Raw genomic sequence first — 19,215 nt, 5'->3', positions numbered from 1 at the left:
CTATTGTTTAAGCTACTCAGTCTGTGGTATTTGTTACTGTAATCCTAGTGAATTAGTACATAAGTAAAAATTATGGTATAATTCAATCTGAATATCTAGTGATTGCTTTTATGATACTATTGGATTGGGGCACCTGCGTGGCACAGTCGGTTAAGCCTCCAACATTGGCTCAGGTCTTGGTGTCACAGTTTGTGAGTTTGAGCTCCATGACGGGCTCTGTGCTGACAACTCGGAGCTTGGAGCCTGCTTTGGATTCTGTGTCTCCCTCTCTGTCCTTCCCCTCTCCTCCTCTTCTCTTCTTTTCTCTTTTCTCTCTCTCCCTCTCTCTCTCTCTCTCTCAAAAATAAATAAACATTAATTAAAAAAAAATAAGATACTATTGTATCATGTTCCTTAACAGAAAGCTACAGCTTTACAAAGAGTGCCAGAGACCAGTATGAAAAACTGTTCACCATGCACAACAACATGCTAAAGCTCTATGAGAATCTTGGAGAATACTTTATTTTTGACTCTAAAACAGTGAGCATAGAAGAATTCTTTGGTGATATCAGCAACTTCCGAACTTTATTTCTGGTGAGTAATATGGTACATCTTAGCATTGTAAGCCCTGTTGTTTTTGTGTTTTAAATAATTTCTCCTATTAGCATTTTATGTACCTATTGATCATACTGATTTCATGTTTTAGTCCTTTAACAGGAACTCACAGATATTTTATACCTGTGACATGGATAAAAATTGTTGGCAGGCTTAATATATAATGGGGACTTAAATGAATTATCTTCGACTTTAGGTATATATGGGAATTTTTGTACTGAAATTCTATAAGAAAATGAATGAATTGGTACTTGATGTTGATTTTTATATAGCATAGTATTATAATTTGGCCTAGCTTAAAAGTTCATATCTAAAATCATCTTTCACTTAATACATTAAAATGCTATGATTTGTGAATAAGTTTTTGTCAGTCTTTATGAGAAATCGATTCTAAATTAGACTTTGTAAATGACCTTGAATACTTAAATTTTCTTTCAAAATATCAGCTGTTTCAAACTGTAACTCTTGGGGATAACAGTAAATATTAGCATTAATTAGAGATGGGATATCAGGGTGCCAGTTATGATGCTAGAGGGAATCAAAAGCTTTACTGTATAAATGTTGTGGAAGTACTTGTCTGTATCCAGTGAAGGAATAGAAGAGCACAGAGTCCAATTATGATAGTAATAGAAAGATATGCATAGTAATTGATATATACATCATATCAAACAAGTAAAGTTTGATAAACTTTAAAGAAGGAATTCTAGCAGTTATCCCCAACAGGAAGATCAATTAGCAAACTAATTCATTGCAGTTTGAGGTATGTTTCTATCCCCAAAGCAATTATTTGCTAAATAAGGCTCTGTCTCTTAATTGACTGTATTGGCCCATAAAAATATTGGATTTTGGTGTGACTTGCACAATCTGGGAGATACAGATATTTCTGTGGAAAATATTTGCTTTAATCTACTAAGTTACAACATGTAACCCAGAGCACATGCTATTTTTGGGTAGAAGCTAAGTCAAAAACTTTCATAAATATGATGTTTTGTTTTGGTTTTGGGTGTTTTTTTTTTGCTGAGAACAATTGCTTATTTTGGCCTTTGTTCTTTACTCCTTAATAAACACACATATTTAACTTTATAGCTGGCCAGGAAGTAGTAAAATGTGTTCTGACAATGACTCATGCAACTACTTTCAAAACATAAAGTTATAAATATGATGTGAACCTGTGAATGCCTATCTTATATCTACTTGGACTATTTTCAGGAAGAAAAAAATATGTTGAAAAAGAATGGAGACTAGAAAATACACTTCAGTTGACACATTAAAAAGATGAATCCAATAAATTGTCTATGAATAGATGGAGATAAATATAATTAATAATGTTAATCTCTATTAAAAAGTGCCTTGTTTTAACATGGATTGGATCTGAAAACACTGTCTGTCATATTAGTGCCTCTCACTTCCCCTATAGTCACAGAATAGAATTTGATGTACTTCTCCCATTTTACAGTATTTGTTTAAGGACAATTCCTGTGTGGCAACCTATGTTTAATCATGTTAGCCAGATGCTTATAAATTTTGCCAAGAATTATACTTATAAATGATTATACTCCTGATCTCTAAGAATCTATCCCTCTTTAGAAATCTGTGAGCCATAGAATTTCAGAGAGTCATATGAATTACATACATAAATAGGATATATTTGTCTACTGGTTTTATTCTGTATGTAGCTTGAGTACAGGGAAATAATTTGTCACAATGATATAATAATAATTTGTTCTCATCGTGAATAAGTTAACATTCTGAAGTCCAGTTTTGTGTGCATTTATGTTAATTTCTTGAGATACTGCTAACATTGATTTTCAGCGCTTTCAAAACAGATAACCAGCTCCTACAATGTGCCCTGGTCAGCCATTGCTGTCTGCCTTTCAGAACACCGTTACTATCACTTTTACCTTACAAATCATGATTGACTTGCTGCCATGAGTTGTTTTGAACTTGGGTTGGTTATGTAACCTCTCTGGACATCAGTTTCCTCATTTATAAAATACAGATGATAATTCCTGCCGTGTGTTTCTCAACACTATGTGAAAACACTTCATAACCTATGCTATGCAAATGAAGAATATTATTAGCCATTATCTATCCATCCATTTGATTATTATTTATTGAAAATCAACTTGATTTTGGTAACACTTTAGTCCAGAGATAAAAGGAAGAAAATCGTCTCTGTCCATGAATGAAAGGAGACAGGCAAGTAAATGCAATGTAATTTGATAAGTGCTGCCATAGGAATATGTCAAGGTGCTATAATAATGCGAAGGAGGAACTGCCTAACCTTGCCTGAGCTTACTCGAGAAACCTTCACTGAGAAAGTAACATTTGGGCAGAATCTGGAAAAACCCATGGGTGTTTGACACGCAGACTTTGACAAGCAGGTTTAAGGGTTTTACACCTGACCTATAAGCTGAACACTCCTAAATCAACAACACCAACTTCAGTCAATCATTTGTGCTCACCATGTTCCTGTTTCATAGGGAGCTTAAAGTGATTTTGCTCTCCCAGGGGTGGGAAGAACCGTGAAAGAGAGACAAAAATTGTGCTCTCCAGAAGTTCCCATTTTCTTAGTGTTTCGTGTGTTTGGCTTCAGGGTTCTTACTGCTAAAAGCATTTTGGACTATAGATGGAAGCAATAAAATACCAGTATTGCTGAGAAGAAAATAAGAGTTCTGATTCATGTGCTATGAAAAATTACTTCCAAATGAGCTCAGAGTTTCATCTTGGGAAATCTATTTGGCATGTATAGCATATACAAAATGCACATACCAAAAAATCTTCCTCAAATATTCTCTAAAGGATGGGGAAAATGGAAATAAACAAAAGGGTTTAACATAATGGATTAAGACCTTTTTAAAAATAATCACATTCAAATTAATGAAAGCAAAATTTGGTAATCTATAGGAGATGCTGCTATATTAATTATTGATATCAGCCATATTATATATTACTCAACTGAGGATGTTAAAGATATTCAAGGTGAATGCCCTATATAAGAGCATGAAGATATGTGTAATTGGAAACATTTCTAATTTCAGAATAAGTCTCTCTACTTAGCTTCCTGAGATCATCATAATTCAAAAAACTGTTTAAAATATATGCAAGATTAATTAATAATCCCTAAATTTAAGTTGAATATATTGTGGAAGAAAATAAAATTCCACATTTACAGAATATCTAAACATCTTTTTTTTTTTTTGCTTATTCTCCTTTATGCTTCAGTTAGTTCAAATACTTGGCTACACAGTCTTTTTTCTTTTGAGATATTTTAAATAGAATATTGAAGATGAGTGAACCTTATATGTTTCACTGCCATGCAGTATCTTGCTTAGGCATAAAAATTAATTTCAGCTGTTGGAAAAGTGTTTGAGGCAAGTATTATACTTCAGTAACTTTCATAGCTCCAAATAAATTATAGAAAACATTTCTATTGTCTTTTAAATCCGTCAATTTCCTGTTGATTCTGTGTGTTTTTGTTTTGTTTTTTAAAGGACAGTATGTTACCCAGGCACTCAGTGAATTTTTGTTTTGTGTGTGTCCTCATTCTATATCTCATATACTAGACATATAGGGATAAGACTTTATAGAATTAATAGATTCATTGACATAACTTAAGAAGAAAATGTTACCATTATTATTAATCATGTAATTAAACTTTAAACTTTAGTTTAACATTAAATTTTAGCTGTTTTTGTTTAATCAGGCCTTGCCTTTAACAATTTTTGAACAGCTCTTAGATAAGTACTAAAATGGCTGTTAGGAGGCTAAAGGATAGCTATATTTATGTCATCAGTCAGTCTTTCTTCTATTTCCTAAATATCTTTTAATCCATTCTTTTCTTTCCAAGCCCACTGATGCTATTTAGTTCTGGGCCTCCACCATCTCTCAGCTGAACTATTGTAATGATGTTCTGACTAGTGTCTGTGTCTACTTCTCTTTCTATTTCTAACTTCTAATCCATTTGCCAAATTAAAGTCATAATAAAACTGAAAACAAAACAAGGCAGTGTTACTTTCCTGACTTAAAATTCTTCAATGAATTCTTTGTGGCCTTAGGATGAAATCTAAATTTTTAAAAGTAATGTGGCTTAGAAAATCAGGGGTGCCTGGGTGGCTCAGTTGGCTAACTGTCTCACTCCTGGTTTTTCAGCTCAGGTCATGATCTCACAGTTCGTGAGATGAAGCCCCACTTCAGGCTCTGCACTCACTGCATGGAGCCTGCTTGGGATTCTCTCTCCCTCTCTCTGCCCCTCCCCCACTCACTTTCTTTCTCTCTCTCTTTCTCTCTCTCTCTCTCTCCCCCTCTCTCTCAAAATAAATAAACATTAAAAGAATAAAGTGGCTTATAAAATCAAAAGAACTGTGGTTACTTAAAGGCCAGGCCATCTATGGTTGGCTGACTGAACCATAATTGCTTAATGTGAATTCTCTTCCCAGACTGGTAAAAGTAAAATATGAAAGTGGAAGCAGCAGAATAAGACAACAGTAAGTGTTTAAGAGGACATGAGCCTCTTAGAGAGAAACTTTGGGAGCACAGTTTTAAAACTAAATGTAGGCTCAGAGGCAAAGGTGTGATTGCCATTATTCATAATTGCTCCCATAGCTAGTATGGCATGGGAGTTAGGAAGCTGAGGTTAGTCTTACCTTAATTCTCATTTAGGGATGGTCTTCCCTCTATCTTAAGTAATTGTCCTTTTAAAATCTAAACTTGTATGAGAGCTCCTTATTTACCCATGTCAACTTATGGGAGACACTTAATTTTGAGATGTACTCATTTCTCTCAAGCCACCTTCCTCTTTATAAGGCCTCAATCATTTCTAAATCTAAAGTATAATTGAAAAGCCAAAGTGAACACCTGAATTTAGTTAGGACTCAAAAACTAAATTGATATATACAAAACATTTTTATTCATTCACTAAAGGCAATTTGCCCTTAAAGGAATAAGGATGAAATTTTGCATGAAAAGATTGTGTAATTTCTGATCCAAGAAGACTAAGTTATTTTGACACATTTTTAAACCTCCAATGTGCAAAGCACTTGGCATTTAAAGGAAACTTTAGTGAATATTATAAAAATGGTGGACTTACATAAGAAACCAAATATATTCTTTAATAAAGGAAACTCTTAATAATATAAACTCTGTTATCTAGAGATCCATTCTCTAAAATCTCTATTAGATGCCTCATAATTTGATGTATCTTTGCTTTGCCAGTAAAATGGTAATTAATATTGGGAAGATAATTTTGAGAAACTGCAAAGACCTTGATGTACCTCTTGAATAGTATAGTTTTATTTGCAAGCTAAGTATCTCCAGGTCTCAGCACCTGTGAATTCAGATGGGGTCACCTTAGTAACAATAATCCATATATCCCAAATTATCTCTTCTTTACCTCTCCTAGCAGCTCAAGCTCCCTGCAAAGTCTCCACTCCCACAAGTACTTTGGGAGTCATGTCATATGGGCTCAAAAACATGTTAGCTCTAGTTACCACTTGACATTTCCCCACAAATATTTGAGTACCAACTATTCTAGGATGATGAGAATATAGCACTGAACAAAGAGACAAAGCCCTGCCCTTCGTGTCCTACTGCAGCTCCAGCTCCTCTCTGCCTTTTACTGGCAAAGCAAAGCTGTATGGGATTGCCCTCAGTGAAAATCCATCTGGACCAAGGTTGCAGTCTTCTGTTTCTCTGGTTTTGCCACCAATCCTTGTGATACCACAGTGGTGTTATGCTCAGTGCAAGGGTAGCTATGTTTCTTAGCACACTTCATAAAAATGGGTCCTTTTGTTTTTCTTCTGATCCCTTTCTCCTGGAGACCTCAAGGGAATCCTAAATCCATAAACCCCTCTATTCCCTTCCATCCTTCCTTTTGTTCTGTCACCTAGGCATGTATATAACTTTTCCTAGAAGCCAGAGATAAAGTACCAGCCTAAATCTGTTCATGCAAATAGAGCCTAAGGGCCCACCAACTACCTCTTTTTCAACGTTTTTTGTTTGTTTTTTTTTTATTTTGGGGACAGAGAGAGACAGAGCATGAACGGGGTAGGGGCAGAGAGAGAGGGAGACACAGAATCGGAAACAGGCTCCAGGCTCTGAGCCATCAGCCCAGAGCCTGACGCGGGGCTCGAACTCACGGACCGCGAGATCGTGACCTGGCTGAAGTCGGACGCTTAACCGACTGCGCCACCCAGGCGCCCCTACCTCTTTTTAATCACACACACCCAGATAATTCCCTTTGAGCTCAGCTGGGACCACCCTAGCTATGTACCCTTAGGTTTATTTTGATCTATTGCAGCTCTTTGAAAATAGGCAATACATATAAAATATATGGTAACTCTGTTAAGCAGAATATTTGACCACAATACCTCATTCACCAGCTGTGGCAGAGAACAGATATTACTGTATTATCTGTATTATATAGACATCATGGAATTCTTTTTTTAGAAAAAGATGTTACCTATCAACTGTTGTATTCTGTTTGACTTCTTACTTTGGGCCAGAAGTAGATGTCCTACTTTTCTGATATGACTACTTTCTGATATGACTGTTCCTTGTATGTAAAAAAGCTAAATATTATAAGGAACTAAAGGAATATATAAAAACAGCATACATTATTTAAAGAGAACCCAAATTCCTCAATATGATAAAAAATGCCTACTGGTATAAATGGTTGTTAAATATGTACACATTTTAGATTAATATTGTAAAAAATTTAAATATAAATATCTTTAAAAATATTTCTAAAAGTTGTCAGAATTGTTAATGGCAAGATGAATATTGTCCTTTAAAAATCTGGGGGCGCCTGAGTGGCTCAGTCGGTTAAGCGTCTGACTTCGGCTCAGGTCATGATCTCACGGTCCGTGAGTTCGAGCCCCGTGTCCGGCTCTGTGCTGACAGCTCAGAGCCTGGAGCCTGCTTCAGATTCTGTTTCTCCTTCTCTCTCTGACCCTCCCCCATTCATGCTCTGTCTCTCTCTGTCTCAAAAATAAATAAACATTAAAAAATAATAAAAAATAAAAATCTAAGACAGTGTAATAGTTAACACTGAAAATACTAACATCTGTTCAATGCCTACATTTCTTATTAAAGTCTAGTAAGAGCTAGAACCAGGAAACAAAATGCAATATCTTGAGTTCTAATAACAACAACTCCCATAGAAATTTTCAAGGAAGTGTTTCTCATAAGTAAGTTATTGAATTATGTCCAAATACCAGGAAGTAGGAAAGTTATAAGATAAGCATTAGGGTATACAACTGACCTTTTCCAATGGCCTTGAGATTGGCCAAAGCTATTGATTGTTACAACCTGAGCTGGAAGATCCCAAAGGCTGATTCTAATGGTACCACCCTCTCACCTTCCTGAGTTTATCTTCATTCCACTTCATCTTTGTTCATCCATTTGCTAATTAATCTTATATTAGAAAAGATGCCCTGTATAAGGTAGTAAGAGGCAGGACTGTCCCTAGAATCCTGCCCATGGAGATCTTTTTGCCTGATCTGCCACTTCCTCTTCTCCCCTACCTTCACTTCTTCTCCAGTTGCTTTACCGACTTCTTCAAGTCACTCCATCTAAAAAGGCTTCTTCCCTACTTCTCCCATTTTGGCCTATATAACCTTTCTATGTGCTTTCATACCTCCATCCTAAGGACATTTTACCCTGTAATGTGTTCATTACCATATCCTCAGTCTTCTCTATAATTAACCTACTATGGGTCAAGAAGGGCTAATCACTAATAACATATATGAATGACAATGAATTAATAAAACAGTGAATGAACCAAACGACTAAAAATGAAAAGTTCAAATGTTGGCCCTCTAGAGTTCACATTCTAGTGGGAAAGGCTGTCAAAGGAAAAAATACTAATACTGAAACATGATACATACAAACAAAGAGCTTATGAGCACAGAGGAGAGAGTCATGTATTCTGATTTAAGGAAGGCTTTAAAGAGGAAGTGACATGTGAACTGGGTCATCATTGTTTTGCTACTGTGTGGCCTTTCACATTTAGTCTTTTCCTTTTTCTTCTTCTCCACCTTGTTTGGTGTTTGTTTAGTGGTAAACATATATTGTTTCATAGTTTTCCATGCTGAGTTCAGAGTAGAAAAACAGCTATTTAATTTCTGGGGTAGCAGCTGTCAGGTAATTATTATGATCTAAAGGTTATCCATCATATGCTTGGATGAGCAGTGACCAAGCTTCAATTAGTTCTTACAACTGACAGCTGTCCTGAGCAATAGACCAATAGATGCAGATTATCTAGGGCAACATCAATTGCTTAAAGACTGTCTTGTCTGGTGTGATGTTAGGGCAGTGGTTCTGACCCAGGAATGATTTTGACCCCCAGGGGACATTTGGCAAGGTCTAAAGACATTTTTGTTTGTTACAAACAAGGAGGAGGTGCTGCTGGCATCCAGTGGGTAAAGCCAGGGATGCTGCTAAACGTCTTGCAATGTATATGTACAAGAAAGAAATATCTGGTCCAAAATGTCAGTAGTGCAAAGACTGAGGAACCCAACTTTAGGGTTATCTGCTGAATACTTTTTTTTTTAATTTTCATTTGGAAAACAATATGAGATGATTCTAATTAGTAAGCAAAATTAAGACTAAATAAGTTAATAACACATTTCATTTGTCATATCAATTTAATATTTTAATAATTTCAGTTGTCAGCTTGATCACTGTAAGGTTTGTTTTAGTTACTAATATATTCTATATTACTAAAAGATGTCCAGGCTCATATGGCTTATAAAATTTTTAAATCATGCATGTAAATTGAACGAAAATTGGAAACTATAGGCAAAAAAGAAAAAAGTCAACTGAAGTTCTACTATGCAAAGATAATATTAATACTTTGGCATATATCTTTCTAGCCATTTCTCTGTGCATGTACATATGTATTTAGATTTTTAATATATTTTTCTTAAAATAATAACAAAAGGTCTTATGAAAAGTTAAGCCTTAAAATTTATATTTATTTGCAAAACCCTAGCAGCGTATACCTGTACCAATATGACCATCATCATTTAGTTGATGATACCATTGGTTTTAATTAGTTGTGTTTAAAAATGTTAATTGGCCAATTTCTTGATTTTTTTTTCAAATTACCTGGTCTTTGGTGCCATGTTAACCATCATTGACTCTTGGAGGCCGCCCCAAAATTGACCAATGGAACTTGCCTTCTCTTTTCCTTTTCTACATAATATCCTCATCAAACTTCCCTGTGGCAATGGGCCTTAAATTGTTAATTGGTGAATTGGCAATTGGGCCCATTTACACTAGCATTTCACATGCATTCTGCTGCCTGTCTCTACTATGTATTTTGATGTAAGAAGCAGTATTTACCTCAACTAGGCTCTCTTTTAAGTTACAAATGTCATTTGTTTGTTAAATATGAAGGCTTGTAATTTAATTACAAAAAGCTTTAACAAAAGTAACATTATTATTTCAAATCAGAACTAGTGTCCTTCTAAATTCTTTTTGTTTTCTCTCATTCTCTCCCTGAACCAATTTTTGAAGTCATAGAATAGTATCTTAAACTTAAAAAAAAAATCTGACAAGTTATAATCCTGATGGTGAAATAGTTCCTATTTTTGCTAATATACCTGTTTTTATTTCATTTACTGCAAGTATTTAGTCTCATGATAATCAGAACTTCCTGATATTCTTGATGGAGCTTGTGGGAAAATCAGAGATTAAATGGTATTTCTGAAAAGCTTGGGCATAGACCAGTCATCCATTTAAATCTTAGCACTTTGAAAAGAAAGACATTCAAAGTATATTATTCCCAAGATCTTAGAAATTCTGTGTTCAATTAATGGATTACTCAGTATGATGGTTTAGTTTAATTCTTTTTTTTTTAAATTTCATTAATAATGCACAAAAGAGCCAAACTTGCTTATACCAGAGATGGTATAGTTTGGAATATTGTGTAATTTGTTTTTACACATTTGTCTTTGGTTTAGGAGTAAAAAAAAAAAAACCTTAAAGCTTCCTGTACATTAGAGACATATAAATGCAACAGTGATTAAAAAGAGCAATGCAGATGACTAAAATGTGGGTGAAATAATAAATATAACTGAGGTGACCAACATAGTCTCTAGATGGAAGTTATGGATTGATATCTCCAACAAATTGGAAATTTTATTTTGAAGTTTCATTATTTTTAGTATTAATAAACCATCTTCCTTCATCAGATGACATCTACAAGAAAACATTTGCCCAAGTACTTGCTCCTTAGTTTAAAATATAAGATTTAAAAATAAAAAGTCAATTTAAGAGTAAGTCTCTTTATTATATCATGATCATGTGGTTGTTTTTTTCATACTATACTAAAAGTCTAAGGCATATAATATATTCATAGAAATATATTTTTATTACATATGCACATTATTTACGCAAAATATGTTTTTAGGTTACCTTCAGGTAACAGCCTTTAATGCATAGGCAAGAATAACAATGACTATAACTGCTTATGTATGTGATGTTCTTGCTCATTTTTGTAAGCACCTGAAAATAATTGCTTTACTTTTGCTTTTAAACAGACCAGCATGTTTTGGTGTTTTCTGTTTTTCATAGTCTATCAGCATGGTTTGGGTTGCCAAGTAACAGAAAGCATAATTAAAATTGGCTTAAGAAGATGGTCTTACTTTCACACATCACAAGAAATGTAGAGGTGAGGCACTCATAGCATTGGTTAATTCAGTAGCTTAGTGAGATCACCTAGAATGTGAGATTTTTCCAAATATTTCTGTTCTGCCATCCTTGGCATGTTGGTTCATTGTTGGAAAATGACTGCAGTTGTTCCAGGCATCACATGAAAAAATAGTGATATCTAACAATGAAGAGAGTGTTGCCTTACATGAAGCTTTTTTATTTTTATTTTTTATTAGAGAAAACTTTTCTGGAAGCCCCTGTTCAGACTTTTCCTTCTAATTCTGCTGTTTGGGATTGAATTACATGCTCATCTCTAAACTAATCATTGTCAAGGAGAATCTTGGACTAATAATGATTTACTTTTGGGATGGGGGCAAGACCTCTTCCCTGAGTATGTGACTATGTAGAGAGTGAGAAGCCAAACCAACCCAGGGCTCTGCCAGTAAGTAAAAAAGGCTGACATTAGATGGATTACAGCAGGGAACTAACAATATCTATAAAATAGACAACACAAAATGCATTGCTCAGCATTTTTGGAATTGTCAGAAGTTCCAAGTTGGCAAAATAGATATGAATGAGATATATTTCTGAAATGCACACTTTTGTTCATTTATTTTTTTTCAAAACCATAGGGAATAGTGGGGAGGAGCTAAGATGGCAGAGTAAGCAGTAGGAGGACCCTTGGCTTGCCTTGTCCCTTAAACACAGCTAGATAAATATCACATCATTCTGAATACCCAAGTAATCGACCTAGGACTCACAGAACAAACTTGCAAAACTAGAGGGAGAGAAGAGGCGACATTGTGGAAGGTAGGAGATGCAGAGACGTGATTTGGGGGAGAAAAGGATCAAGTGTCCTGTGGAGGGGAGGGAGCCCTTGTCATGGAGAGACATGAAGGAGAGAGAGAGAGAGAGAGAGAGAGAGATAATTGCACAGAGGATTATACAAGAAAAACACTTCCCCAAAGTCAATGACTGTGAAAATGAGAGGGGTTGACTATCATGAATTGTTACAACCAGCAGGACTCAAAGACTGTAGTTACAGAAATCCATAGTATGGCCAGTGTGGAGCCTGGTCAGTGTGCTGCAGTGCTCCTGTGAATGAAGGCAGAGATCTTTGTAGCAAACTGTACAATCAGAGGATCCCAGTACACACAGGGAGAGACAGCTTCCCCTTCTTGGAGCACATCTGGTAGGGGTGGCATTGCCTCTCCAGGGACAAAGGAGCCAACTGGCACCATTACCCTCCTCCTCCCCTCAGCAAAGACAGACATCTTCTGAGAACAGCTAACATGCACACTGGCTCTTTGCTGCCCTTTACTCCAAAATTAATACTCCTGTGCTTTCATGGGACTGCCCTTCTGGAACAAACCTGCATCACTACAGAGTACAGAAAAACCCTCCCCCAGAGGACCAGTGTGAGTCCCTCCTACTCCTGCCCCCCCCCCCCCCCCACGCTTTCCAGGTTCCTAAAGTTTGGAGTTTTAAAATCAGTTGGCCTGCCTGGGAAAGAAGACAGGTGCTCTGCACTGCCAGGCAGACAGACAACCCAGGCACAGGGTGAAGGCAGGGATCTGAGAGATACAAGGGACACACGAAGAGAGATTGTTCACACTTCTGGGAGGGCTTCCAGGACAGCAGTGGGTGTGGGCTCCTCTCTCTGGGAGGAGGGAGGAACCTGGCACCATTTTCCTCCTCCATCCCTCAGCATAAACTAACTTCAGTAACCAGCACAGCACCAAACGTGGCAGCCTGAACTGCTTACACCAAGCCCCACCCCTCTGTGCTCTGCAGGTGCTACTGTTCTTGGGCAAATATGCCTGAGAACCATAAAAGTAGACCTTTCCCCCCAGAAGAGGAATACAAACCCCTGCTGTACCTCCATCTACTTATCATAGAATTTTGCAAATCTTTAGCTCTAGTGGAAATAGCATTGGACCTCTTTTAGCAAGCAGACCACAGCATACCTAGTTAAAACTCACCACACTTTGGCCAAGGTCCAAACACTCCCCACACCAGGCAAGGAGAAACTGCACAAAGCTGATCTGAGGGAAAGAGCAACCAAAATATAGTAGCAGAGTGCACACAAAACACACCTGAGACACTTCCTGCAGTGTCAGGCCCTGGACAGTGTATGACTTCTTCTTCATAAAGCCATTATTCTCAGGAGCAAGAAACATAACAGGTTTTCCTAACACAGAAGAAGACAAAGACCTAGACAAAATGCCAAGATGGAGAAATTCATTGCAATGGAAAGAACAAGAAAAGGTCATGGCTAGGGATCTCACTGAAACATATATAAGTAATAGGCCTGTTCCAGAATTTAAAGCAATAATCATAAAGATACCAGCTTGGCTTGAAGAAAATCATAGAAGACACTAGGGAGTCCCTTACCACAGAGATAAAAGACCTAAAAACTAATCAAGCTCAAATAAGAAATGCTATAACCAAGATGTGAAACCAACTGGATGTAATGAACACAAGGATAGAAGAAACAGATGAATGAATAAGTGATATAGAAGATGAAGCTATGGACAATAATAAAGCTGAAAAGAAGACGGAAAGTAAAATACTGGATCACAAATGTAGATTTAGGGAACTCAGTGACTCTATAAAGCATAATAGCATTCATATCATAGGAGACCCAGAAGAATAGAGACAAAAGGGGCAGAAGGTTTATTTGAGAAAATTATAGCTGAAAACTTAGCTAATCTGGCGGAATGAAACAAACATCCAGATCCAGGAGGTACAGAGAACTTCCATCAAAATCAATAATACCAGGCTAACAATAAGACATATCATTAAATTTGCAAAATATAGAGATAAAGAAAATATTCTAAATGCAACAAGACAAAAGAAGCCCCTAGCTTACAAGGGAAAACAAATAAGGTTAACAGCAGATCTCTCCACAGAAATTTGGCAGGCCAGAAGGGAGTGACATGATATATTCAACCTGCTGAATAGCCAATAATATTCTATCCAGCAAAGTTGTCATTCAGAATAGAAGGAATATAAAGAGTTTTTCAGACAAATACTAAAGGAGTCTGTAACCACTAAATCATCACTCCAAGCAATATTAAAGGGAACTCTGAGTAAGAAAGAAAGACCAAAAGCAACAAAGATTAGAAGGGTACATAGAACATCACCAGAAACAACAATAAGACAAGTAATAAAATGGCACTAAAATAATATCTATCAAAAATCATTCTGAATGTAAATGGACTAAATGCTCCAATCAAAAGATGTAGGGTGTCATAATGGTAAAAAAAAAAAAATCCACATGCTGCCTACAAGAGACTCGTTTTAGACCTAAAGACACCTGCAGATTGAAACTGACAGGATGGAGAACCATCTGTCATGCTAATGGATGTCAGGAAGGAAGGAAAGGAAGCCAGAGTAGCAATACTTATATCAGACAAACTACATTTTTAAAGACATACACAAGGGCAAGATATCATAATAAAGGGATCTATACAACAAAAAAAGCTAATAATTGTAAATATTTGTGTCCCCAACTTGAAAGATCCAAAATATGTAAAACAATTAATAACAAACATGAAGGAAATCATTGATAATAATACAATAATAGTAGGGGACTGTTACATCCCACTTATAGCAATGGACAGTTCCTCTAAGCCAAAAATCAACAAGGAAACAATGGCTTAGAATAGCACACTGGACCAGATGGACTTAACAGATATATTCAGGACATTTCATCCTACGGTAGCAAAATACACATTCTTTTTGAGTCCACATGAAACATTTTCCAGAGTAGATCACATATGTGATCAGAAATCAGGCCTCAACAAGTACAAAATAATGAGATCATAACCATGCATATTTTCAGATGACAGCACTGTGAAACTTGAAGTCAACCACAAGAAAAAAATTGAAAAGAGCACAAGTACATGGAGGTTAAAGAACATCCTACTAAAGAATGCATGGGTCAACCAGGAAATTAAAGAAGAAATTGAAAAAATATATGGAAACAAATGATAATGAAAGCATGATTATCCAGATCCTTTGAGATGAAGTAAAAGAGGTGCTAAGAGGGAAATATATAGCAATACAGGCCTATCTCAAGAAGCAAGAAAAATCTCAAATATATAACCTAACCTTAAACCTAAAAGAGCTAGAGAAAGAACAAATGATGCTTAAAGCCAGCAGAAGGGAAATAATAAAGATTAGAGCAGAAATAAATGATATACAAAAAACAAACAAACAACACAGTAAAACAGATCAATGAAACCAAGAGCTGGTTCTTTGTTTTTTGTTTGCTTGTTTGTTTGTTTTGTCTTTTTTTAAGTCTGTTTGTTTGCTTGTTTTTGTGAGAGAGAGCATGTGTGCATGAGAGGGAGAGGGACAGAGAGGGAGGGAGAGAGAGACAATCCCAAGCAGGCTTGGCACCATCATCACAGAGCCCGACATGGGGCTCAAACTCTTGAAATGAGAGATCTGAGCCAAAATCAGGAGAGACACTTAACTGACTGAGCCACCCAGGTGTCCATAGGAACTGGTTCTTTTAAATAATAAAATTGATAAGCCCTTAGCCACACTTATCAAAAAAAAAACAGAAAGGACCCAAACAAAATCACAAATGAGAGAAAAGTGATCACAACCACCACCACAGAAATACAATTATATGAGAATGTTATGAAAAATTATATGCCAACAAATTGAGCAATCTAGAAGAAATGGATAAATTCCTAGAAACATGTAAACTACCAAAACTAAAACAAGAAGAAATAGAAAATTTGACCAGACCCATGACAAGTACAGAAATTTATTTAGTAATTAAAAATCTCCCAAAAATCAAGAATCCAGGCCCACTAAAAAGAGAATTATAGGCCAAATCCCTGATGAGCATGAATGCAAAAATTCTCAACAAAGTAATAGCAAATTGAATCCAACAGTACGAATAAGGATAATCCACCATGATCAAGTGATTTATTCCTCGGCTGCAAAGGTGGTTCAATATTCCCAAATCAATCAATGTGAAACACTACCTTTATAAAAGAAAGGATAAGAACCACATGATACTCTTAATAGCTAAAGAAAAAGCATTTGACAAAGTACAGCATCCATTCTTGATAAAAACTCTCAATAAAGTAGGGATACAGGAAACATACCTTAATATCATATAGTCCATATACAAAAGACCGACAGCTAATGTCATCATTTGCAAATGACATTTCTGATAAAGCGTTAGTATCCAAAAATATAAAGAACTTATAAACTCAACACCCCCAAAATGAATAATGTAAAAAGTTAACAGAAGACATGAATAGACATTTTTCCAAGAAGACATATACATGACCGACAAGCACGTGAAAAGATGCTCAACATCACTCATCATCACGGAAATAAAAACCAAACTACAATGAGGTATCACCTCATACCTGTCAGAATGGCTAGAATCAACAACACAAGAAACAACACGCATTGGCGAGGATGTGGAGAAAGAGGAACCCTCTTTCACTGTTGGTGGGAATGCAAACTGGCACAGCCACTCTGGGAACAGGTATAGAGGTTCTTCAAAAAGTTAAAAATAGAAGTATGCTATGCTCCAACAACCGCACTATTAGGTATTTACCCAAAGAATACAAAAATACTGATTCAAAGGGACACATGCACCCTGATATTTACATCAGCATTATCAACAATAGCCAAATTATAGAAAGAGCCCAAATGTCCATTGACTGATTAGTAGATAAAAAAAGAGGTGGTATGTAGCCATAAAAAAGAATAAAATCTTGCCATTTTCAAGGATGTGGATGGATCTAGAATGTATTATGTTGAGTGGAATAAGCCAGTCAGAGAAAGACAACTATCATATTATTTCACTCATGTGGAATTTAAGGAAAAAAAAGCACACCAGAAAACAGACTTTTAACTATAAAGAACAAATTGAGGGTTGCTGGAGGGGAGGTCGGTGGGGGTTGGGGAGGTGGGTGCGTTAAATGGGTGATGGGCATTAAGGAGGGCACTTGTGATGAGCACTAAGTGTTATATGTAAGTGATGAATCATTAAAATCTACTCTTGAAACTAATATTACACTATATGTTAATTAACTGAAATTTAAATTAAATTTAAATTTAAAAACTTGAAACAAAAAAATTAAAAATAATTTAAAAATAGAATCATGGGAAATGTAAATGTAAATAGAAAACATTTCTTTAATTTACAAGTTATCTTTTCCTGTTTGTTTTCTGCCTTTAGTTGGAGTAAATTTATCCAAGACAGCCCTGCTTTTTCAGCTTGTTTGCTTATTCTTTTTCTCCTTCATCACTGTTTTGTTTACTAAAATGTCTAAGCTTAATGTGAATGGGGAGAACAATACAATAAAGTATAAATATAATTATTAGGAAATTATATTATGGTTTAAAACATGGTAAATGCTATGTAAAGAAAAAAATTGCGCCAAATGTAATGACCACATGAAAGTTGCTGAGATGTTTCCTCATTAGTCATAGATTTCCTTCTACAATCAATATTTTAGATTTAGATTTTGGCATTATAGTTCCCCCCCCCCTCAGGTATAGGAATCAGTGAATTTTCCTGTTTAAAAGACTTCAGTAGTTGAAATTAGATGATTTTTAGACAAACTTGTTTCTCAGGCTGTATATCCTTTTATGGCATAGGAAAAATAAAAATGAATTCCGGCCCACTTTAGAGAAGGAATCTTGCCAAAGGCTTTATCATTTCAGTTCAATAATCTTAGCATTATTTGCTAGAATATGGAGGATATGCAGACATGATCTTTACCTAGAAGCATAGCACACTCCCTACTTTTAGACATGGGTCAAATTCAAAACTTAAAAGAAACTAATGAGAAGATGTCTGTCCTTTTCCTAATATTATTTCTAAATCTATGGTTCTTGTCCTTGTTAATTAAGTAAATTAACACCTGTCCTTTTTCAAGAGAAAACAAAACAGAGCAAAACAGTGCCTCAGACAAATACTAATTCAACCTCGACTACTTCTTTCCCAAGGATGATAGACATTAATATCCTAATATGAGTTTCTAGACCCAGAAGCTCTGACAAAAGATACTTTTAGTAAAAGTATACTTTTAGTGCCAAAAATATGAAAAATTACAAGGAACTTACAAAGATATTTGGTTTATCTTGGATTCCTTTCACCCTGGTCCTTGTTCTCTGCCAGCTGTCAGCTAGTTTATCTGATAATCTAATGCAGTACTAATGTATCACTTATTCTGTACTACATATGTGCCCTTTAAATTCAGGAAAATGCCTTAATCCAGCAGAGCAATTGTACTGTGAGGAACTTCTTACAGCATGGTTAGCTGACAGAGGAAATATTTAGAAGGGCAGACTTACTTGAACCTCTGAAAGAAAGTCTTGTAGGCAGCTACCTAATTCTGCCTGGGTGTAGGATTTTTTCCCCCATCAAGGACATTCTACAACTTAACCTGGCTGTTATGGTCTTCTAATTCAGCTTTATGATCTTTGTTTTAAAGATTTGTATCATTTAGTAATGGCTTCTCTTGGGATATAGACCAGGGATCAGCAATTAATGACCTAGGGGCTAAATCCAGCCGGTCCTCTGCTTTTGTAAATAACGTGGTTTGGACACAATACCATGTCCATTTTTTAAATTATTTGTGGCTGCTTTCTTTTTTTATTTTAAAAATTTTTTTTAATGTTTATTTATTTTTGATACAGAGAGAGACAGAGCATGAACAGGGGAGGGCCAGAGAGAGAGGGAGACACAGAATCTGAAGCAGGCTCCAGGCTCTGAGCTGTCAGCACAGAGCCGGACACGGGGCTCGAACTCACGGACCGTGAGATCATGACCTGAGCCGAAGTCGGACGCTTAACCGAATGAGCCACCCAGGCACCCCGTGGCTGCTTTCACCCTATAATGGCAGCACTGAGTAGTTGAGAGAGTCCATGTGCCACACAGGCTGAAAGTCTGTCCAGCCCTTTTTACAGAAAAAGCAT

General features: G+C 36.0%; 1 protein-coding gene across 4 annotated transcripts in view; it reads left to right on the top strand.

The window, feature by feature from the left end:
- The window catches only part of DIAPH2 (diaphanous related formin 2), a 1,032,498-nt gene that overhangs the window by 748,050 nt on the left and 265,233 nt on the right, over positions 1-19,215 (top strand). For 3 of the 4 annotated variants that reach the window (XM_040467675.1, XM_040467674.1, XM_040467672.1), the window contains one exon: positions 409-573. In XM_040467675.1, coding sequence (XP_040323609.1) covers positions 409-573 — 165 coding nt within the window. Of the gene's footprint in view, positions 1-408; positions 574-17,793; positions 17,833-19,215 lie in introns of those variants that run through there. The other variant, XM_040467676.1, reaches the window with a different exon arrangement.

The sequence above is a fragment of the Herpailurus yagouaroundi genome, unplaced genomic scaffold (assembly GCF_014898765.1).
Source record: "Herpailurus yagouaroundi ecotype Mexico unplaced genomic scaffold, PumYag 67556, whole genome shotgun sequence".
Taxonomy (NCBI): Eukaryota; Metazoa; Chordata; class Mammalia; order Carnivora; family Felidae; genus Herpailurus; species Herpailurus yagouaroundi.
This window is presented reverse-complemented; position numbering and strand designations above follow the sequence as displayed.